At 42.5% G+C, this 25,185-nt stretch overlaps 1 protein-coding gene across 1 annotated transcript in view; it reads left to right on the top strand.

Annotated features, from left to right (window-relative positions):
• Positions 1-25,185, top strand: part of SFMBT1 (Scm like with four mbt domains 1) — a 433,177-nt gene that overhangs the window by 351,983 nt on the left and 56,009 nt on the right. The window contains exons 13-15 of the mRNA XM_086939186.1: positions 4,552-4,665; positions 10,103-10,145; positions 18,110-18,174. Coding sequence (XP_086795312.1) covers positions 4,552-4,665; positions 10,103-10,145; positions 18,110-18,174 — 222 coding nt within the window. The remainder of the gene's footprint in view (positions 1-4,551; positions 4,666-10,102; positions 10,146-18,109; positions 18,175-25,185) is intronic.

Below are 25,185 nucleotides of genomic sequence, written 5' to 3' on the forward strand. Positions count from 1 at the left end.
AGCTGGGAGGGCCGGAGGACGTCTCAGGCGAGGGATCAAGGCAAAGAGGAGGTCTGAGCCAACGTTGTGAAGCAAAACAAAACAAAACCTTGGTACAAGACAAGTTAGACAATTGAGCCACTGAATGGAGAAAAAAGCCTGTCAGCCAGTGGAAGGGCTGCAGGAACATAAGTACAAACATGTATGGAACACAGTTGGTGGGGAGAGATGTACAACATGGTCAGTGTGGTAAATGGTTTCTGACAAGGAATGAACATGTGACCCAATGCGATGACAATGTATGTAGAGGATGACAATTGAAACAAGCATTGGCGCAGCGCAGCAGAAACGAGAGACACGGCCTGGCGGCCGTGAAAGTACGGCCGGCCGGCCGTGAATAATTAGGGGAGGAGGGAGGAGCTGGGGAACAGATGGCTGGCTTTGATGTGCACGCGCTTTATGTCAATGCGCTTGCGCATTGAGCTTGCTTTTCACGGGCACTGGATGAAATCGCCAGTTTGGTTAACCTCTGGATAAGCCCCTATATTCTCGCAAGCTCAATGCGCAGGCGCATTGACAGGCGAGACCTAAAAAGTCAAAAATTAGACCGCCGCCCGTGTCAGTGAGTGCGTTGTGAGCTGCTGCTGATGAAAGCAGAGCATAGTGGGTAGCCACCGTCTGAATTGTTATAGGTTGTATATTGAAGTATGACAAATGTAAAAATGCATTATTACAGAGAGAAACTGAATAATTACAATGTGATATAGAGACCGTGATTGGGGCTGCCATATTGGTGTGCGACTGTGCCAGGTGTGAGAGTTACGTACGGGTACTAGCAGACATAATCATGTGCATCTTATATCTTAAATCAACTATGAGCCACAGAGTGAGTCCGAGATTGAGGCAGTAATGTGCATGCTGTCTAGCGAGTTCAGATGTGGCCAAGGCAGGACCACAGAGTCAGTCCGTCATCTTAGTGGAAGGCTGATCCCAGCGTGGAGGTCACGTCTGGGCTCATAGATGAAAGCTGGCGCGTGTGGAATGCAAGGCTCCACACGCACGGGACCAATTAAAAAATTATGTTATAATGATTCCTGCAAAAATGACATGGGGGGGGGGATCGGATAAGCGGGACAAGATGGGCAAGAAAAATAAAGCATGACGAGAAGTCCAGTGAAAAGTAGTAACACAGAAACCCGGGCAAAATTAAATAATACCCTTTACAAACACATGGAAACAAGCAGCAGAAAGCGTCCGTGAAGCAGGGGGCGGGGAGCCGAACCCTTTGATGTAGCTCACGGCCTAGCGGCCGTGAAAAAAAAGCAATTAGGGGGGAGGAGAAGGGAGGCCGGCGCGCACTGCGCACGCTGGGGAAGCCTGTGGGAGGGAGGCTGATGGCTTTGAGGTGGGGAAATGCTCGTGCTTGTGGTCACGTGATTTCACGTGAACTGTCGGAAATCCGCAGAAATGGGCCCGTGGTTTGAGAACTGTTTTGCTAACTAAAATTCGAGCCTACCATTCCTGCGGAGTGGAATAGGCTCGACCTAAAAAGGGAGGTGATATGCATGTTAGAAGAGGCCAGACTGTCTAGTGAACTCACTAAGCCCACCGTCAACAAACATCAAATTATTTTAACTACATTTGGAATGGAGCCATACTTGTCATATGTAACTGTTACCTTTGATAGAATGTTATTGGCTAGATGTAGGTTAAATTCATTCCATAGACTGGTGTCGTGGCATAAAATGAATGATTGGTCGAGACAACTCCCACTGTGTCCTTACGATAGTCACTCACGCCAGTCTACTATCCATACCGTTCTCTTCTGTAAATTTTACTCTGAATTAAGAAAAGTGTGGTTGGTTCTGCTTTTAAAAACTTATGGGCAAAGACTATGACGTCCTGCTTTTTTAAAACTTCATCTATTGGATAACGATCATGTAGCATGGAGGCTTGCCATGTTTTTAAAGAGAGTATTTTACTTAAGGAAAAGTTTAATTAACACTGAATTATAATTCTTGTTACAATGGTTTTAATTCTTCATGTAATAATATTCTTTGTTTTATGAATGCGTTTTGCCCAATATGATAGCTGCTACTCCGTAAAATTTACGTGATAGAATGTAATGTAAAATGTTTTTTAAATTGTGCTTTTATGATTGTAAATTTGTAACAATCGAATAAAGCTTACTGAACTGAACTGAACACCAATCAGAAATTTGCCCGCAGTCCTCAGCTGTGCCTTCTGGCTCTTCACGAGCGCGATGCGGCTCGGAAGGTTACGGATAGGTTTGTGGACCAGACTCTGATTCTTGCTCGTAGACAGATAAGGATGAGCTGGAAATCGGCTCGGGGTCCAGATGCATATTGTTGGGGGTTAGAGCTGGCGAGATGGGTGGACGGTGAAAGAGAGGCACTCCGTAGAGAATAGGCCAGAGGAGTTCGGAACGTGCCGATTTTGCCTGCATGGGACGCTATAATGATGGCTTGTCCTCGGTTGAGTCATGAGTGCCTAATTATTGTGAACGATTCACTCTGTAGGTTCTTCGCCTGCTATGGATTTGTTAGTCAAGGCGCAGGAGCGGGCGTTAAATGATTTGGAGTGATTGTTTCTGTTTTGTGTTTTGTCATAAAATGTATGGGCGTGCTGTAGTGTATCTCGGAGTGGATGGGCGCTTGGGTGTCTGTTATGGAGGGCGGTGTATCAGCTTTGCGGACTGGCGGGAGCCTTATGTGGACTGGTGTTCCTATCTCTTGGAGTCTTGGGCTCAGTGCTACTTACCTTTCCTGTGTTAATATTATTGCCACCATATCTGCTGCTTGCTAATTTCCTTTCTCTTTTTTTTTGCTTTTTTGTTGCTTGTGTTTCATTATTTTTTTATTTTGGGTATGGTTTGTGTTACGCAAATTCAATAAAAACATTTATAAAACAATGCACGTAATTGTAGTTTACACAAGCAGACATTTTCTTCATTGCATTTGCTTATATCCACGAAGCATTATGGGATTATATTATTATAAAGTGCCGGAAACTATTAACTTGTATACACACATTTCACAATGGAACTAATGTCAACTAAGCAAGATGAGTTTACATCTCAGCCTTTGAGCGCTTACCTTAATATTAAAGGCTTTGCATGCATTATAGGAACTCCACACCAGTTCTTGTCCGTGATTTGTAAAGTAGCTGTTTCCATAATTCATTGTGACTTAAAGTGGGGTTGGTACTCATGTAGGAGATGATTGCTGCGATTAATTTGGAGTTGTGTGTTGGCTGCTTTTTCAGTAATGTTAATTTGGGTTTACGAACCCCGAGTTCTACCGGCAGAGATGCCAAATGGCTGTAATTTTGAGAACACAAGAAAGCAGAGTTCTACCTTACAACGCATTTGAACAATCCTTAAAGTTGTGTGGTTATTTTGAAGCAGATTGTTTGCATGTGGTCCAACCTAGGCTTAATTTGACTTAGCATGGAAGCAGGCTTCTAACTGGAAAAAAGTGATTTGTTATTGCATTTTGGGAGTGAATGCGTGGAGATGCTATCTCCATGATGGTAATATACAGATAATTCTGGGATACCAGAAAGCTGTTTTATTCCTGCATGCCATGCTATTTGTTATTTAGAAGCAAGTAATTTGGCGGGGTTTCTCTTGCTGAATGTCAGTTACATTTCCTGGCTCACTGAATTATATACACACACGTGCACTCACACACAAGTATGCGCAGTCATTGACAGATACCGACCACTAGCACGCATTCAGGCCGCACTATCACACGCACTCGCACACACCCGCACGCGCCATTATTTTACAGCTGCACAAAGTCACAAACACGCATGCGCGCCCGCTCGCACTTCTTCCTACTGTGGCCTTACGCTGCAATCAGCTCCTTCGAATATCTAATGTTGCGTCTGCAACTAGCTCTGTGCTTCTATCTGCCACTCAAGAAAAAGGTATTACACTAAAATGAACAGTTTGCATGCAGAAGAAAGAGAAGAGGAAAGGATTGTAGGCAGCCCAGCCGCACCTGGAGTGTCCTGCTAGACACGTTCTAGTCTTTTGGAAAGTGTAACCCACACTGTACAGCCACCCACCACCGGTGTCACGAGTCAGGTGACCCGGTCAATAAAGGGGGCCGAGCGCGCGTGCTCGTGACCCATTAACCAGCCCACTATCCTGGTGTCTGTGTCCACTTCATTTACATAATGCGGGCCTAAGGCCCAACACTACAGCACCCATCATTCACTTCCTGTTAGCATTTCTTAAAGTTTTGTTTTGTTTTCCTTTCTCACCAAATGCTCATTCCAGTTCTCCGATGTTACTGCAGTATGACAAAACAGTTCATAAAAGACTCAAATTAATATGTTTGTTTTAAAATACAACAGCGATGAAAATGTCTGCCACAAAAAGACACATGGCTATTCTACACATAGGACGTCTTTTCACTGGTATTTAGTGAGAGTTTTCTGTTCAGAGAATTAGGCATGTGGCGTGCATTAAAACTTGTTTCCAATAGGTAGGAGTGCTTAGTTTCAAAAAGTTAAACTTCATTTGAACTTATCTTTACCCAACAGGGTCAAAGAAGCCAGTGCCTGAGTGCATCGTGCACGTGGAATCGATGAACATCTTTCCAGTCGGTTGGTGCGAGACCAATGGACACCCCCTGCAAACACCTCGAAAAGCAATTGGTATGAACTGAGTGTGGATGTCAGTGTTTTTGTTGGATGCTGGTAGTTGCGCCAAGTCTCTTTGAAGCGACAACTAACAGGACCCGCTAACCACCAACATGGATTTATTAAGGAAAAACAGCAGAACAGGAATAATGTATGGGATGGAAATGGACACTTGTTTGAGGATCATATATGCAGGACAGGAATGCAAGCTTAAAGCTAAGGGATAAAGAGAAGGATTAGAAACTTAAAGTTGAAACCTAGTAAATTAAAAGTTTAGGTTTTATTGAGCTAAAGGAACGGGTCAGAATTCCTTAATGTAGCCTTATAGCCCGCCGTAGAGGGCTATACCAGCTATTAAAGGCCCTCTCCAGCGTTCGGGGCGAAGGCCTTTAACAAGGGAGAGGGACTTTAATAGCCGGTATAGCCCAGCTACGAAGGGCTATAAGGCTATTAGAACATTCTGCCACTAGAGGGCAGAATGCTCTAACAAAAAAAAAGAACAAAGCCTTTTGGGAGCGTGAGGGGATTGGAATCCCCTCAGCCTCCCTGAAGCCTTTGTTCACAGCCAGAGCTGTGAACAAAGAAACATTGGAATGTTGGAGCTCCAGGCTTATACCAGCCATTATAAGCCCGGAGCACTCCATTGTTTTCAATGAAGCTCCCAACATTCCAATGTTCTAATAATTGGTAAAAACACTAAAACAAAAGGGGTGGCCAAACACAAGAGACAATGGAAGCTTTCAATCAGCACAGCTTTGTTAAAGAATCAACAGCATAACAATGGAAATTAAAGCTGCTCATACACCTAAAGATAAGGAACCAGAGTTGCAGTCCTGATACCCAGATCTCATGACGTTTCTCGTCAGAGGTAGGGGCGGGTACCGTCACTCCTATACACTGAAAAGAGTTTATTTCTCAGCAGAATTCACACTTTTGTTGTTCACGCTCATGAGACTTTTCTGTCACTGTTTTTATTTCTCAGCAGATTACATTCTTGATTTTTCACCTGTATGAGATTTACCCATCATTGTTCTTCTAGCATGAATTTGATTTGTAGATTGTCTTGTGCCGAAGGACCTGTTGGGTCGTTTTCCTGCACCTCTTCTAAATCATTTTATTCCTGAGAAAGCGATGATCATTAGAATTTCGAAATTTCTGGTGGCAGTCACTTGGTGCTTGCATTCTCTAAAGGAACACTTTCTGAACGCTTACGAATTGGCCGCCAAAGGCTGTCACCCCCCAAATCCAGCTGAGCATTGCTTGTGTGGGCTTCAAACTCGGTCTTGGACTTAAACTCAATGATGCACAATCCCTGAGATATTCAAAAGAACACATGCCTCCCTTACCATTGTAGGTAGAATTGACTGGCTAGTAGATTGCATTGTCATATTTTCTGATTTGGCAAGCAAGCCCATTTCTCTTTTGTTCTGAGCAAGGCCACTACTGTGACTTTGTGAAGCATTAGCTTTGTGTGAACAGCTGCAGAACCGCGACTTGTTTTTTTTTCTTTTTTTTTTTTCTTTTTTCTTGATTTACCTTTAAACAGTATTGACTCTGCACTGTCTGTGGCCTTTGCTCATTTTGTTTAGTTGAGCTGCTAAACCTATCGAACCAGTGAGCGTCTTTGAATGGGCTCCTGACTTGCTCCCCGACTTCACGATTTCTTGTCTGTTCAGGTAGTGCATGCCGCACCGTTAAAAAACTAATGGACCTTGGAGAGTAACTCTTATGAAACAAGCAGCTTCACTGACTAACCATTTCCCAAATTCTTAGGAAGCATTGTCTCATTTTTGCAGAGTTTCATGGTTAATTCAGTCCAGTATCATCTTTGAGTTTAGGAATGCCTCTAAGAAAGCCTCTCTTCTTTTAGCGTAGTAAAGGTTTCACTTAACAATACGTGATGTCCCTGTACTTTACGTTAAGGGCAGTTACAGTAAGATTGGGTAAATGCTAAAATAATGTCATTGCCTTGGGCCACACAATCCGCTATTCCTGGCGTGTGTTTGTTAATTGAACAAAAAGCTAAACACATTGAATACTTAAAACATTACATAGACATAAGGTTATTTTATTTATTAGGGGGTAACTTTAATTTGTCACTAAGTATTGTTTAGAAATATGAATCTTTTTGCAAACTACACGACCATATGATGAAGGTAATGCAGTTGTCTTTTTTTCTTTTAACAAAGGCAGCCCAGTCATTTAGTAACTTATAACACCAGCCTCGTCCCTGTTGTGTTCGGTTTCTTGCCTTTATTGTCTGTCCCTTTATTCAGTTACAAAAGGCACTTTATTTTTATCAGGTAATACAAACATTACCTAAATTAATTAAAATAGGTAATTAACTTTCTAGACCCTAAACTGATTCATTGCAACCTCTACTATAGAGTCACACTGTATAATATATACATATTAGTTAATAGGTATGCTGATTGTTTGTAACCTTTAAAACGAGACCTTACTAATCTTCTATAGGTTCTTATCTTGTGTTGCCACACAGTCTTGTCCAACTATTCCTTCCTTTATGCTAAGTTATGATGAGACAAGATTTCTGTACTGCTGACATGCTAATTCTGCTGTTTTGTTGCTCTTTCTTAGTACCTAGGTGAACCCAAACACATTTGAGTACATATCCCTAAATGTCCCTTGAATTTCAATGTATTCCCCTTTGTCGATTACTCCAGATGTTAGAACATGTTATATAGACTTTTTACTCATACTCAGTTCAGTCGCTGCCTTTCTCTAGTGTCTGTCAACCCCTCTTTGTGGATGTTGCCCCCCTCATATCACTATTGCCGGCGTGCAAACATTTGTCTAATTTACTTGCCCACTTCATGTCAACTACTTGGTACTGAAGGACTTTGGTTCTCCTCTATGGACCGTCTCTACTTTTTAAAATCTTGTATGTTATAATGAAGCTGTTAACATTCTCAATCAGAGTGACAGACAATGGCTAGAGTTTAAACGTTTATTCACAGAATAGAAGTACAGAAATGCAGAAGCTGAACCATCAATGGCTTAACCATATAGGCATCTAAATCATAAAGTACAAGAAGAACTCAATACATTTATACAGAAAGTACACATAGATGCACCTTTTAAGGAAGGGGAAATGTGAGAGCTCACAAGTAGAAAATGCAGGCCCATTATTAGGACTTTAGATAAAAGACTTCCAAGCATTCACTACATGGTTCTCTTGGTATGCACCAATGGGAAACGTAAGAAGGAACATTTAACTACAGCATACATTTGAAGATTCTCTCACGATTCCACTTCATTAGATTGAGATGCTCCCAGAGTCTATTCAAGTGACAATACCTGGTGCAAAGTATGTAATTCAGTCTGAGGTACATCGCGTTCATTGTAACTGAGAAGTGTCAGTCGTTCAGCATAAAGCCCACAATTCTTTATTACAGCAGAAAAATACCAGCGAAAGTAATCATATATGTTCGATGTCACATCCAAATTGGAAGAAAACACAAAAATTGTCTTAAGTTAGCATAAGCTTGATTTCTCGTGTACTACAATAACAAGACAGACTCCTCACTATACAAAGCATACCTATATTTAGCTCAGGTCTCTTCTATTGTCCACAAACTCTCCAGTGAAGTGATTAACCTTTTCATGGGTCTAATGGGGTCACTTGCCCCGATCACACACCGTCCCTTAACTCCGTAAGAGGAGAGAAGTGTTTTTCAGCAGGTTGCCAAATCTCTAATGACTTGTAATGAAGCCACAGAAACCGTATAGCTTTTCTAATTTTTTGTGGTTTATTTTACATCTGCACCTTTTTCATCACCTTTCTGCATTTGCTTAAAAACATGAAAGGGAAAGCTTGGCTATTACATTCCTTAACAGTGCATGCATACCACGTGGATGATCATTGATCTGTTGTTGAGAAGGACGTGCCCTCATGCTGATATTCAAAACACATTGCATTTAAAATACAGAAAGAAAGATATTGTTTTTTTGTCAAACCTATTTGAATGCTCAAATCATACACCGTTTCCTAAATCCTGTTGTGCTGGTTGTGCAAAATTTTAAAGTTGGCAATTAAACATCTCACTGTACTAAAAATAGAGTTGGTAAGATAAGTTGAATGCATAGAAATGTTGCAACAAATTAGTAAAATAATCCAGAGGATGCAATAAAATAAGAGGAGAGGTTTTCAATTTGTGACAAGACTGTGGCCTTAGAGACCAAGGGCCATATGTAGGTAGCACATTTGCGATTGCAAATGCTGAAATTCGCAGAATTTCAGCGTTTGTGATCGCAATTTGGGCAGTGTATGTAGCACACAAAAACCCACATGCAAAATAAGGAATCGCAAAACTTGCGATTCCTTCATTTGCTATTACATTTAAGGAATCCCAAATTGGGATTACTTAAATGCAATGTAGTAAGCACCCAAGTTGTGCGAATTTGGCTTAAGGAATCGCAAATTACCACCAACTTCAGGTTAGTGGTAATTTGCGATTTCTTTGAAAAATGCACTTTTTTGCATTTTTCAAAGTGCTATGTGGAGCACATACATGCCCGTGCCACGTGTGCACACATGTTTATTTCAGGGGTGCAAAGGGGTGTCCTTTTGACACCCTGGCTCCCTTGAAATTGCATTCTCAATTTGCCATTCTCTAAGTGAGAATCACAAATTGAGAAAGTCTTCCCATTTATTCCTATGGGCCTTGTAGCCCATAGGAATGAATGGGAAGGTATTCCAAATTTGCGAATCTCACTTTGCGATACGCAAATAAGCAATAAGTGGGATTCTCAAAATATTTTGCTAATCCTACCTACATTGCGTTTTGCGATTCTCTAATTGCGATTCCCTAAAAATCGCAATTTGAGAATCTCAAAACACATATTACCTAAATATTGCCCCAAGTTCTGTATTACATATGTACATGTGTCTACTATAGCACCTCGATTCCCTTAGCTTTTGTGCTGTGTAAAACTATTTCATTCATTCAGTCTTTCGTGGTAGGATTTGCTGGTGCGGCTCTGAGCTGAGAGCCTGTTTTTTGCGCCTGTAGTACGAAGTAAGTTAATCTAACAAGCTATTACTCTGAGTTAGCACTTTATTTTCATACAGCACAGCTCAGAAACAGAAAAAGGCAAGCTTTGCTCACTGTTTGCAATCTGTACTGTTTGAAGTAAAGCACTAACTCTGAGAAATATCAGTTTAAATGAGTTAACTTTACACACTGCAAGCGCATAAAAACAGGTGCTCGGCTCTGCGCTGAGCCAGCAAGGCTCATCATGAAACGGCTACCAACTCTCTTAGGGCAATTTTTAACTTTAAAACTTCAACACCAAATCATAACTTTTAAGCTGAAGTGTGAATTAGAAAAAGCAATTTATGGATGTTAAAAATAATAATTCCTTGCTACTAAACAAGTGTATTATAAGACTCCTAAAATGTCATTTTTGTACTTATCACCTTCCTTAACAGTGAGTAAAGAAAAGAAAATTGCTGTGGTTCAACCGGAGAAACAGTAAGTAGTAATGATTTAATAACCTACCTTTCTTTTAGACTACATTTTTATCCTTAATAAAGTGCAGTTCTCTTGATCCAAAATTACATTTGGCAAAGTTTCTAAACAGTCAGTCAGTAAATTGTTTACTGTGATCAGGAAGTGTTCTTGTGAAATAAGTGTATTTACACTTATCGGCCAATTTATATTTGAGCGGTCGGCCTATCCTCTGCCAGGGCTAAGGAGTAAATTACTCTGTTGCCCTGGAAGAGATACTGACAAGCAAATTTAGAAATTTCCGTCAGTCAGTTAGACATTTTAAGCATTGATAGGAATCGCTGAAAAGGCGTTCCTGCCAATGCATTGTAACTTTGCCGGACAGTTTTGTCAAACATGACTGAATCATATGGCAAAGTTACAGTTTTTATTTTCAAAAAGAAAATGCCATAGCTGGATTTTCTTTTTGAAAATAAAGCAATGCACCTCATGCTGAAGGGAGTTTCCTCCTATGGCCTCAGGTGGCATTGAGCACTTTTCAGTGCCTCTTACCGCTAGGAAAAACAGATATATATGTAAGCTCATCTAAATCAGGAGGGCGGACATATAGCTAATTCACCAACAGCCCTTACTCTGTCAGGCCGTCGGAGACATTTGACCACGACTATGATCCGCCTGCATTTAAATCACGCGGGTGTATCATAGTCTTGGCTGGTTGGTATCTCAATTGCCGTTGTGATGGAGTTACCTGTACGGCAATAATTAAATCAGGCCCTTAGTTCTCTATCGTTGCTCGGAGGTGACAGTAGTTCAGGATTTCACTGATGGTTTCTGCACCACATACCATGTGCACTTTTTCAAAACCAGTTAAGAGCTGTTGCTTAGAACTGAATAGTATGGACCGGCAAGCCTATTCTTGTTCACAAGAGCTTCCTAATTTTACCACAGTTTACATTTGAGACAGTACTTTTGCAATCCAAGCTCTTCAGAGACCATATCGCTCTATGTATCAACCCCAACATTTGCTTTTAAATCTCCAGATATTCTTTGGAAAATATTAGGTCGTATGTAGTCTTGAGCCCATTATTTTGATATTAAGATTACATTTCCCATGTATCTGTTTTAGTGTTAAGCATTGAGAGATAAGTTTTCTTACCTTGCACGAGCAGGGCCGGAAGTGGCACATTTTTGAATTGCCCCTACCCGTAATGTGCTCTCTCTCCTACAAAAACCTTATTCCATGTCTAGAATTGCGTAGGGAAAAGGGTACCTCTGAAAGCCTCAAACTCTAATCACCCTTTTGTGATTGAAGAATGCATACAGGCCCACTTCCTTTATGCACCTGACCCAGGTGTAAATGTTATGTTGAGGGCCTTTGTACATTTTTGCATTCAGACCCATCACATGTTGTGCATTCACAGAATTTACCCCTGCAGAAAAAAAAACTTTTTTTTACTACTAGTTGAAACAGATCTTTATGAATCCAACCACATGCCTTAAATTCCCTAGGTCAATATGCATAACTTTTCAAAGCCAAATGGGCAGTAAATACTGGTATGTGCAAATTTTTGTGAGGAAAGCCCTAACATCCGCACATTGTTCTCCATTTGAATACGAAAAGCTTGCAAATGCAGTTATGTATTTGGCCTAATAAATATCAATCTCCAGTGCGTTGTATTTATAGAAGTCCATTAAATAAATCTTCTACCCGCGCCCTACACAACTCAAACTCCCTGAGCCACACAGAATGAGGGCCTGTATGGGAAAACACAATGGACCGATATTCATGTATCATTTCAGACATTATCTTTTTTTGATTAATTAGCAAAATTACATGCCAGGCATAGTTGGCAAACATTAAAGTGCAAGCTTCCTGGGTTGATTAACTCACTCTGCAACCAGGGTGTATTCTTAGTAAAATAACATGATCCTATTCAAGGCTTTAGATAATGCAAAGTGTAGTAACATATGCAGCATACTAGGGGTGAACCGTTTTCCATATAAATATTCGTATTATTGATGGAGAGCATGGAATGAATAAGGCCATAAAGCTCTACTAAATTCTTTAGTACCCACTTCTTCTGATTTAATTGTGTTGTATATAGTTCATGCCAGAATATAAAAAGGAACTGGTGCCAAATGTATTCCTTAGTCACAGTGTAGCAGAGTCACATAAGTTCAGCAATTTCAGCCAACTATTTTCTAAGGTTCTTGGTACATTTCTGAATATGCTGTTCTCTTCCTGCTGGAAATTTTACAGCTAAACGACTGCTTAGGTCATGTCCAGACTACATACCAAAGATGCAGGTAACTTTTTCCCGAGACCGCTCATGTTCGCAAAATAATGCTCATACTTTCTACTGTGTAGGCATCTCCTGTAGTCAGCTGGACTTTGTTGCCAGGGTTAGAGCATTGCCGAGTTTATTGACCCTTGTCATTTGGGGGGGGGGGGATCTCAATATTTTGATGGATGTGCTTGAATATTTAAAAGCAAGTAAAGAAATTCCTTTAGGGCAGGTGAAGCTTGGAAAGACAAAGTGGTAACTGAGGGGATGGCACTCCTAGATATTCGGGTGGCAGCACAGCGGTTTCAGTATAACTTCCTTTTCTGTTAGTTTTTGTTTGGCACGCGTGTTTCTTCCATAAGAATTGACAACATCTGGAAATGTTGGGTGCGCTTAGTCTGGTGAGCCTATGGTTGCATCACAACATTATAGATCTGATTGAATAACCATAGAGTGAGCACAGAAAAAGATGCATGTGTAATATCAATCTTGTAAGGTGATAAAGGGTAAGATCTCAGGATATATGAAACAATATGTCAAATGTAATCGTGGGGGCAGAGAAGAATTGTGGCATGATGTGAGATGCTTGTGAAGCCACTAGTAGAGGCTGTATATATGAGAGGGTGCTAGAATGAAGCAGAATTTTCAGTTGGCAGAAAAGCATAGGGAAAGTGAGAGTTTTTTTTAGCAACCATGTAGATCAGAGCTAAGGCATTGTTTCAGGGGGCAGAAAAAGTGCTTTTTGTCATGCAGAGTCTCAAATCAAACATGCTAATCCGGTTTGAGTAAAATAAGACTTTGGAATCTGGTGCATATAACCATATAGAAGATGTTGGTGATTAACCAGGAGCAATTGACATGGCTATTTTCAGTAAGCTACCATGGGGGTCATCCCCTTGCCTTTGATAGTTGTGTCTGAAATACATTCCAGAAATTGGTAGATCCTGGAATTGATGTGATTGGGCTGCTGTTCTGTAATCTGTTGTTCATGCAGTATATGGACATGACGGAGAACTCTGGGGGTGATATATATTGGTCTTAGTCTGTAGCTAGCAACCTTCTCTCTGCAGGCTCATAGCATTGTGATAGCCAACCTTTAAGATTGTTGATGGTTTTTTAGAAAGAAATTGTCTCACTTGGGTTACGAAAAAAAATGTGTTTTTCAGCAACTAAAATACCCCTATTTTTTGGGGGGTGTGGGGTAATATAAATGTAACTGCTTTGGAGAAGTACCTGGACAAGAAACTGCTCAAGATGATTTGAAGGAAAATGTGTGAACATGGGGCCAAACACCACTCTCTATAGTTGTATGGTTTAATAGCTACATAGAATACGCTACACTCTTTTTTATAGCCAAGAGTGCAAGGAGTTTCTTGCCACTACATTAGAGTTTGCACAGAGGAGTGTAGATATGTTCACTATTGGAGGTTGTTACCAATGGTCTAACTTAGACCAGACCCCCCAGGATATAGCGGCATGGATTAGCAAATTTAGCGGCACAAAAATGGAAATTTAGCAGCACAAATATGAAAATTTTGCGGCAATTTTGCAGCATTTTATTTGGCCATTTTTCCTACAACAAACACAGATATCTTCGTTTTTTTAGTTATTTAACAACATGAAGCTATGTATATTTGGTTTATTTACAATGTAGACACTTTGTTTGGCTTCAAGGTGCCGATTTCGCTGCAAACTGCGAAATCACGAAATCCTGGCCTCAATTGTAGCATTGCTATAGGTCAACAAAAAGAGGATGCATTATGAGCAAAGAAAAAGAGTATGCTAAAGTCTAGTCTATTGCTTTGGGTTTGTGGATTATAGAATATATGGTCCTCTGCTTCCAATAGCGACAGTGTGGGGTCCACAGTAGTCAAAAGCACTGCATTAGAGAACATGCAAATATGTTTTTAGAAAAATAACTTAATTAAGCACATGGAATTTTAACCCAGAAGGACTTAGCTCCCTGATAGACATTGGTAGCTTTTGTATACCCTGGTACTAACTGCTTGATCCTAGGGGCAATGGGAGAGAAGCATTTCATGGATGTGCTATTTTGTCTATGTCCATGTTGAGGGTCATATGTTTGTTGATTACGTTTATGATGATACCCATACTGCATTAGCCATAGACATAAATATGCCCAGTAATAGTGTTGATGTAAACAATTTATCATCAAACGGCTGACATTAATTTCAGACTAAACCAGCACTGGTAAAGACAAAGGATCTATGTTTGGCTGCCAGCCGTTTGCTTTGTCAATGGCTGTTGTCTTTTTTTGTGACAAGTTTGTCACTGAGCTTGCATCATGCTATAAAACAAAGGACTTCGTAATATGTAGCCAGCTGAACTGAAACTAAAACAAAGACTCCCAAAGACCCACCTGAAAGGGTGAAATGGCACTGAGAAGAAAAGTTCCCTCAAGAAATGTAGTTCTGCACAGTTTTTACCCCCACCACAGACATAACTCTAGGATCCCCGATTAAAGGTACAAAAATTCTGGACAAACTGTTGCTGTTAAAACGTAGTCCCAGGTTACAGCTCCACCATCATCTCATTTCCGCCCACAATGCAAACCTGCTGATATTCCAGGGTTCTTGACTTACAACTCTTGGCAAGAATAGTGTATGTCTCTTTCATACACATATGCTTCGCAGTACAGAGACGTCTTTGCAAAGCCATGTTTTTCCAGTCCTTATTGATTCTTGTTTTCACCTCCTCCCTTTTGAGGTTCACTTTGGGGTTTGAGTATTTCTTGATAACGTTTCAAATTGTAGTTTGAGAAGAATGTCAACATTGACTTTTTTGTTGTTGCTCAAAGTAGATTACTGCTGGGTATCTATTTTGCACAGTCTCCCAAAATTACTTTTAGGAGCTTCCAAGCTCTACTTCTATTTATTATAACTTTCGCGGGCACTTTTATTAAAACCGCAGCATTTTTACAAAAGTGCCGCGATTTCGCGGGCACTTTTGTGCCTACATAACTAAGCAAAATGTGCTACACTCTCATTATGTTACCCAGATTTGACTCTGGTGGGGGGACCCCAACTTACAAATCAACAAATTGAACAATACCAAGGCCTACCTTAGTGGCTTACTTATTGAGTTAGAGCCTATTACATAAGAACAGTCGGAATCTGTCATATGGTCTTACAAATCTGGCTCACTAATTGATCCCTGCACCACGTCCATTTTGAGGAAGGCTATTGGGGTTATCCATTCTATTTTAAATTCTATTTTCTGTCTGTCATTTTGTCAAGCCTCTATTCTTGAAAAGAGAACATTAGCCTTGGTAAAGCCTTTACTAGAGAAACCAAATATGGATCCCTTGAATTTGCTCACTTACAGGCCCATTGCCATGCCCCCTGCTCCCATGAAGATGTTGAAGAAATTAGTCAATTTCCTACTTCTTAACTATTTGGAAACTCGCAAGTTTCTATACCCCTTCAAGCTTTCTTCCAACTTCATCATTCTATGGGACTTGTCGTTTGGAAGTGTCTGAAACAATAAAACTCCTTTTGATGGGGTAAAACATCGCAGTTCTCTTTCTCCTGGATCCATCGACCGCTTTTGATACAATATCCCCTGATATTTTATTACAGTGTCTAGCCTGTATCGGAAAATAAGGAAGAGCTTAAGCGTGGTTTAAGTCCTTCCTTACTGGTAGGATACAATGGCTCACTATGGTTGTGTCCAGAAATCTTGGAGTAATATTTGATACAGATCTGTCCTTTCATCATCAAATTGTTGTGGTGGCAAGAACCTGCCTCATGGTGATTAACACACTTAGAAGATTTTTCAAATTTCTCCCTTTGGAATCCAGGAAAATAGTGTCCTATGCCCTAATCACTTCCAGGATTGACTGCTGCAATCGTCTTTATTTTCGAGTATCTAAATATCTAATTAAGAAATTACACAAAATGCCACAGTTGGACTCGTACTAAAACTTCCCTGCAGGGCATTCATAACTATATGTCAGAGGGAACATCACTAACTTCTGGTTGAAAAACAAATTATGTTTAATTCCCTTACAACAGTCTTTAGAGCTATTCGCAGGACTTGGCCGAAATTTATCTCAGACCGACACACACTATATACCCCAATTAGAGTTTTAAGATTGGGCAACGCAAAACGTTTAGCATCTCCAAGGTTCAGTCCAAAGACCAGAGGTGGGAGATCATTCTCTGTGCTTGCCTCTCTTTGAAACAAGCAGAAGTCAACCCTTTTTCAGAAAGCATCTTGGGAACTCTTTTTTTTATTACAGGCATAAGCAACCTTTTTTTTTGGTCCAGATTCACAGTATTCAAGTGTGGATTTTGGCCCCCAGGTGCCGCTTTGGAGGTGATGGTTGCACTTTTATAAATATCAACATAACACAACACAAAGAATAGTTTTTGTTTTTGTAACTATTGGCTAAAGAACAGTTTACAGTACTCCTTAAAGACGGGGAATGTGTGTGCAATATAATGAATAGTTCACTTCCATGGAAGAATATCCAGTAGAGCCAGAATCACTGTCATGTCCATTTTAGCTGATGGCATTGTACAACCATCTCAAATAACCAGTAAGTCCCTTTTGTTCTCTTGATTCACTGAAGCCCTCCTTCTATTACATTCTTACATTGGACCAAGTTGCTGACTGACAACCGTTCGCACTCACAGAGAATTATGCATGGATAAATATGAACGAACCTGGAAGATATTCTAAAGAAGTACTCGCCATAAACCTATGTCAAGTATTTGATTTATCTGGTTTATTTGGGTCATAGAATAGAGAGAAATGGTCTTCCTTTGGAACCAACCTCTTGCATAATGCAGTAACTTTAACACTGTGTCATAGGGTCTGCAGGCTGATCACTTGTGGCAGTATAAGCCATTCTATTTCAAACCAACAATGTGTGTTTTGTTAACAGTTAATGAAGTCAGTTTGCATTACAATTTCCGTAGCCACACTCCACACTTTATCCTGTTGGTTTAAATCTAATAGTTAACTTTCCATACAGATTTAGATGAAGAGTACAAGAGTAGCCCAGAAGAGTAACCAGGATCTATATATGATCATAGGAAAGTGTATACTTGCTTTATTGGAGGTAGTTGGCATCAACCATAAACCTAACCATTTAAAATAAGTATGCTTAGACAACATTTTTGACAAGTTTCTCCTCAATGATTGTTTCAAACATTGACCACACTTCATTGCATTTGTAAATGTAAATGTACAGGAATTTATATAGCGCAAATCACCACTGGTTTCTAAGCGCTTGCTTAGGGAACCCGTCCTGGTATTCCCCTGTGAGATAACCCGGGCATGGTATCCGCAAGGTGAAAGCCAGGCATCCCACCGCGAGGGGCCGTTGTGGAGATTAAGCAAGCTATTGCCCAGAGTCGCAGAGTGTGAACCCATGAATGGAGTAGGCACTGGAGCGAGAATTGTCGAGTCTATGGACATTTTAGGACTCAAGACCCGCCGAGCCGGGAATTGAACCCTGGTCCCACGCTGACCTCTGCTTCCAGGTCTGCCTGCTCTAACCAGTGAGCCACACTTCTCCACGAATTAAATGTAAAAGAAGTGTAAACCATATTATCCTGTATACGTATGACATGATGTTAACATTTTTGCTAATGGTTTTTAAAAGTAGCTCATTGCTGTTTCTTATTCTGCCTTCATTTATTAAAATATGAACTATATATCTCTTTCATTTTGCAGAATCCTTTCATCGAGGGCGGTGCATGATGGACTGAAAAACCAGGGGTACAATTCCACAGAGCCAAGTATGATTTGTTGTTCTTTTTGAATATTGTTTGTATGTCATTGTGAATTACATTGAATGCTAGTGCAGGGGAAAGTGGATATCCGCGTTTGCTTTCTGTTCTTTTAACTGAATACTTCAGGCAGTGGCTGAGCACAAAATGATGGGGCTTCCAGCAGAATGTAATGAGGGGCTCTGGGTCTCCCATATCTCACTAAAATCCACAGGCCTTAGGCCGGAAAGGGGCCCGTTATGGAATGACCCCCTCCCTCCCAATTCTGCTGGTGCCTCTACTGCGCCCCTTACATCATGTAAAACGAAAGTGTCATTTTATGCCAACATCTGGTCTTAGAGAATGTCTTTAGGCAGAACATTTGCTTTGATTCCTCTATTTATTTTGTAGTTCCATCACCAAATTTCCTGCTATGTTTGCATTGTTAAAATTGCATATTCATACTGTGCTAGAGTAGTTTCTGCTGTCTTGTTTATGTTAAAACCTGTTAATTCACTGATACCCATTGTAGGTTGTTAGTCCTGGTCCTCTCTGCAGTTTCACCCCCTAACTTTTGTCTTTCCTCGTGGCTAACCAGTGCTAAATGCTTGTGCTCTCTCCATAAAACATGGTAGAATTGGCTGACACCCAATTGGCATATTTAATTTACTTGTAAGTCCAGAGTAGGGTGGTACTACCTGTCCTTAAGGCCTGTAAACTAAATGCTACTTTAACGTGTTTCAGGCCTACCATTGCAGCCCTTGTGTGCCATTCAAAATTGTAATTTCGACTTAGCAAAATAAACCTTTTGCTAGACCCTAACCTTCCTTTTTAGGTTTTGCCTGGCGAAAGCTGCGCTTTCTGCGCAGCTTTTTCGCGCAGGCGAAAACCTGATGAGAACTGTAGTGTGCTTTGGGTCGGCCCTCCTCATTCATTGGCTGGCTCCGTAAATGGAGCCTTGCCATTGGACGAGGGGCCTGTCCGTCAATGCCGGACCAGACACGGGGGCGTTCCCGACATTCTTTGGCTTTTGCCGACGTCACGCGACGCCGGGAACGCCCCCGAGTCTGGTCCGGCATTGCCGGCACTTCTGCGTCTCTCCTCCCCCGTTTCCCGCCCCGTGACTGGCCGGCCGGCCAATCCTAGCGCGGCCGGCCGGAAGTGCCCGCCCCCGGCAGCCCGGGGGAAGAAGGAAGACGCTAAAAAGTATGGCGGCGCCCGCGGGGCTCCCGTGGCCTGGAGGGAACCCCGGGAGATGCGGAGGACGTTGCCTCAGATCCCTCTGATGTGCCGTTCCAGTCTTTCTGTTCTACACTGGTGGGGGCTGCTCTTTACTCCTTGTCTTTTGTATGTATGCACACTAGTGAAAACGTGCGTGTTAAAGAAAAACATAAGGCAGACCGGTGCTAGGTGAACTTGGCTCTTTCTCGAGTTTCTTATAAGTAGTGGCGCCCATGAAAGTGACGCTTGCAAGTAAGTTTGTGTTAAAGCAGAAATAAACGAATAAAGGCCGGGCCTCGTGCGAACGTGGTCCTTTCTCGATTTCCTCGTATGTACGCAGGCATATGAAGTTACACTGTGAAATCTTGTGTGTGAAAAAGAACAGGGTGTAGGCGCCGCGTGAACGTGGCCTATTTCCCGAGCGCGTGTGTGTGTGTGTGCGTGCTAAGGATCTGTATGCACACTGCTGCCTGACGCACCTCCGTGTCCCATCCTGTCTGCGGAGCGCACAGGGTGGCTTCTAATCTCCTGATAGTATGTTTATGTCCATATGTAAATTCATACACACATGCCTTGGGTCCCTGTGCGCAGCATGCACCTGCTGCAGACCCACCCCAATAGTTGCTGCATACTTCTGAGTTCCTAAATAAGCATTGGGCAATCTCTGTCCAAAATGTACACGTCAGTCACGTGCTCATCCCTCTGTACAACCTGTCCGCGTGACCCTTATATACATGCACGTGAATTCTAGAATGGCGCGGCGTGCACAAGGTACATGTGGCCCTCTGTACAATTAGTATACGCGCATTACCGAACAAGTACCAGGTGACCCCCTGTGCAATGTATGCATGTGTATTCATGTGCGTTGTTTGGTGGCCCACGTACGATGCTTGCTTGTGCATTCATGAACACGGCCCAGGTAAACCCATGTGGAAGGCGTGCGACCAGGGCGGTCTCTCTGTATCACTTGCCCGAGCGGCCCATGTACATATATACATATTCGTATATGGAGCGCGCATTATGCGCACACGTAGATTTCTGCACACGCCTGGGCGAACAATGTGTGCACGTGAATTCCTACACAGGGCCCCTGCAAGCCTCTAAACACCTCCTGAGGGTGCAGCCCGGGTGGTTCCGGGGCCGCTGCCGGCTCCGCAGGCCTCGCGCTAATGACTCCTGAGTGTATATGGTGCAGGGCGTCCAAATTGACACCATATGTTCCCCTATTAGGGAGCAGCAACAGAGCACACTGCGCATAATCACCGCGCGGATAGAGCCGGCCCCTCTCCGGGGACCGCGGCCATGATTGAGGCTTAACCTCCTAAGTGAAACTTCCAGGCGGGGCCCGGCCTGTCGCTTTTATGTTGACAAATGTGCTTGTAAAGCGGGGCCTCGCCTCACTGCGCTCTATAGGTATGCGGGAGGTGATTGGTGGAAAGGGAGAGAGTAGGAAACGGAAAGAGAGACACGCGGGGTAGGGGGGGGCTGGAGGATTGGGGGGGGGGTGAAGAGAGTACTATCATTGAGGCATGAAGGTAAATGGGCACCGAGAAGGGACAAACAGGGCGCGATGGAAGGAGGGAGGGGGCGAGAGGCAGGTAGGGGGGGGGGGTAGAGAGGAATGTGGAAGCAGAAAGACCCAGGTAGATAATCAGAGCAGGCGCCAGAACATACAAGGAAGGGAAAGAGAACAGGTGGGGGGGGGGGGGCGTTTACACGGGCAAACATGAAATTAGTGAGTGTTGTGTAAATGTGTGGAGGCAGGAGGAGAAAGGGGCGAGAGGAGAAGACAGGCCTTGGGTGGAGGGCTGGAAGCGGAAGAATTCACAGAGAACTTAAAACCAAGTGAGTGTGGAGAACGCAGCAGACTGGGGCCGCACAGAAGGAAGAGAAGGTGGGAGAGGTAAAGAAAATGAGAGGGTGCGCAGGAGAGAACGACAGACAGGGGTGGAAACAGAAAGAACGATAATGGGTTACAGAGGAAGGGATGAAGAAAGAATGAGGAGAGAGCTACAGACAGAGAGAGACAAATGACTAGAGAGCGAAAGCGAAAGAAAGAAATGAGTGAGAGGTGGGGAGAGACAGGGAGAGAGAAGGCAAGGCGTGGAGAAGAAGGACAAATGTGGAATGAAGGTGAGCCACCTGGTGAGGATGAGGGGGAGAAAGAAACAGAGAAATGAGGGGAGGTCGGTATGGAGGGGGCTATTGAGATAGACGCGAGAGACAGCCCATTCTGAGAGGAGGAGAGTGGGGAAAAAAAAGCAGGCGAAAACCTGATGAGAACTGTAGTGTGCTTTGGGTCGGCCCTCCTCATTCATTGGCTGGCTCCGTAAATGGAGCCTTGCCATTGGACGAGGGGCCTGTCCGTCAAGGCCGGACCAGACACGGGGGCGTTCCCGACATTCTTTGGCTTTTGCCGACGTCACGCGACGCCGGGAACGCCCCCGAGTCTGGTCCGGCATTGCCGGCACTTCTGCGTCTCTCCTCCCCCGTTTCCCGCCCCGTGACTGGCCGGCCGGCCAATCCTAGCGCGGCCGGCCGGAAGTGCCCGCCCCCGGCAGCCCGGGGGAAGAAGGAAGACGGCAAAAAGTATGGCGGCGCCCGCGGGGCTCCCGTGGCCTGGAGGGAACCCCGGGAGATGCGGAGGACGTTGCCTCAGATCCCTCTGATGTGCCGTTCCAGTCTTTCTGTTCTACACTGGTGGGGGCTGCTCTTTACTCCTTGTCTGTGTCTGGATCAGCCCATGCGACTAGGGCCTAAATGAACCCGAAGCTTATCCACCGCCCTAGGTAAGTACAGAATGGGGGGTGGGGCAGCAGTAGTCTGGCACCCTTCCCAACCCCCAGAGCGATCCGTGACCCCATGGAAGCACTCCCAACCCCCACCTCTCTAGAGCGGGCAGGGCTGAGCTAATAATCCCCAGGCTGTCTCCTGCCTGCAGCCAGCGCACTGTATTTTTCAGCCAGACCTCTCTTGGGCAAATGTCTCCCCTTGAAGCCAGACACATCTGCCCAGCCTCGCCTCCATTTTAATTAGAGACTGGAATGGGGGCGCTGACCCAGCAGGTCTCTTACTGTGCTCAGTCTGTGAATCCTCCCTTTCCATTCCGTGTGCAGAGAGCATCGCCCCTCCCCACCTGCCGTGGAGCCCCGGCTTTGTTACTGTGCAGCTGGAAAGGTGTGTGTGGCTGGCATTCCCTTTGTCTGTGGTCGCTGACATGGCAACTTCCTTAGCACTACCGCAAATGTCTGATAGCTAAATTTAAAATGTAAAATCTGCCAACTCCGCTAGCTGTCTTCTTAGGGTTTTACAGTTTTTGAAAGGTATATATACTGGAAGTTTGTTTTAGATGTAATGTATGACGTGACCTGTGTGCATATCCGACCGAGTTTGCAGTTTGTGCAGACGTGTCTGACTTTTGAAGGAAACGGTATCCCGTTATTCAGTTGTTTTGGGTTACAGAAGATATCACACGTGCAAATACCATTGGGTGTGATGATTATTTTTTTTACTTTCACGATAACGTTCCAATTATTTGTTAGTCTGTGTACGTACTTGTAGATATCTATATGTCTGTGACTCATTACATCCTTTGGATCTGGATTTTTGCTCTGGCGTTTTCTTACGATCCTTCATCATATATATAATTGTACTAAATGGAGTTTGCTCCTTTTGGAGAAGGGCTGTCACCTTACAGCATTTATTTATGTTATGGTCTACCCAGCCCCCTTGTGTTTGGTTTACTAACATTTGCGCTGACATGGCAACTTCCTTAGCACTACTGCAAATGTCTGATAGCTAAATTTAAAATGTAAAATCTGCCAACTCCGCTAGCTGTCTTCTTAGGGTTTTACAGTTTTTGAAAGGTATATATACTGGAAGTTTGTTTTAGATGTAATGTACGACGTGACCTGTGTGCATATCCGACCGAGTTTGCAGTTTGTGCAGACGTGTCTGACTTTTGAAGGAAACGGTATCCCGTTATTCAGTTGTTTTGGGTTACAGAAGATATCACACGTGCAAATACCATTGGGTGTGATGATTATTTTTTTTACTTTCACGATAACGTTCCAATTATTTGTTAGTCTGTGTACGTACTTGTAGATATCTATATGTCTGTGACTCATTACATCCTTTGGATCTGGATTTTTGCTCTGGCGTTTTCTTAGGATCCTTCATCATATATATAATTGTACTAAATGGAGTTTGCTCCTTTTGGAGAAGGGCTGTCACCTTACAGCATTTATTTATGTTATGGTCTACCCAGCCCCCTTGTGTTTGGTTTACTAACATTTGTTGAAACCACAAAAACAATTTAAAAGTGATCCCCTTGAATCTGGATTTATGATTATTCTTTGCCCTCTTCTTGTTGCCTGCAATGGGTATTTTGTTAGGGTTACCAAAGTTCCTATTTGCAGAATTCTAATCTTTTATTATATAGGCGTAATCTTGCGTGTTTCCTTATTATATGCCCTTCACATACTAGACAGTTTTCAAATTTACTATGCATGCCACGCATTTGACTGGTTTCAATGTGAAACTGGAAATGCTACCTCATGAGTGCATGTTCTTTGAGAGTACAAGTTGGTGCTGACCATGGGCGTGCTCTTTTCTTGAGTTAATTTTAACTCTGCTTTCCTCTAAAGTTTGCAGTCCAGTTGGGGGATGTTGGCGAGTCCTCCCGCCTCCGAAATTTAAGTCCGACAAAGGTTCAGCTTTCAACATGAAAAATACAGGAAGTTTGCGAGGGAAACTTCGCAGAGTCCTACATTTCAATTGCATTTTTCATAGTTATGTGTAGGAAGCTCTGTTTCCTTCTAAACTTGGTGTGTTGATTTAGATCTTCAGTGGAGGAGATTAGCAGATAAATATGGTGTGCTGATTTAGGTATTCAGTGGTGGGGATTAGCAGAGTCCTTTTTAAAAATTATTTTCTCAAGGAATCGTTAAAGGAGTAAAGTGAACGTGTTTTTATTGAAGTTTAGAAAAGAAGTTACAGGTGCCTCAAGATATAGGACTCACAGATAAGGTTGATGTTAGAAATGCACTTGAACGTTAAGAGCTAATGTACCATGTTATTCAAGCGCAGCTTTTACATGTGTTAAGCACTGGTGAATTGTAGATACATGAAGATGACCTTGCTTTTGCCGACAATTTTAGTAAATAGAGAACAATGTTTAAAGAGTCGTTCTCAAAGCTTCTTGGCATTGTAAATGACAATGCCATTTATTTATGTTAAAAAAAACATAAATAAAAATAATGTCAAGAGCAATGCCAATAGCTCTAACTTTAACAAAGGCAAAACCATTGCATTGTAAATGCTTGTTATTTAATACATACATGTCACCCCTAGGGTAGGCACTAAAAAGCCTTAAGGGCAGGTTTCAATGTATTTAAAAGGGTAGACATATACTTTTTAGTTCTACATGGAAGTGAAAAACTCTTACATTCGTTTTTCTCTACTGCAAGGCACACCTCTCCCATAGATAACTTTGGAGTTACCGTATTCCATTTAATAAGCTGTAAAACTTGCTAATGGGAACAGGTAACCAGTTCATGTTTAGTGTCTGTGGAATTTTAATGGAAAATGCCCACTTATGGGGAAGTTACATTTTTAATTACAATTTTGAAAGTCCCACTTTTAGAAGGTTGGTATTTTCTTATCCTAGCCATTTAGGGCCATATGTATCAAGCCTTTTTCCCATTTACAAACGGGCTGATTCTCAGAATCGGCCCGTTTACGAATTGGAAAAAGCCTTTTGGGATGTATCATCCCAAAAAGCCATCGCAAAATAGAGAATTGCAAAATTTGCGATTCTCC

The sequence above is a fragment of the Lissotriton vulgaris genome, chromosome 9 (assembly GCF_964263255.1).
Source record: "Lissotriton vulgaris chromosome 9, aLisVul1.2, whole genome shotgun sequence".
Taxonomy (NCBI): domain Eukaryota; kingdom Metazoa; phylum Chordata; class Amphibia; order Caudata; family Salamandridae; genus Lissotriton; species Lissotriton vulgaris.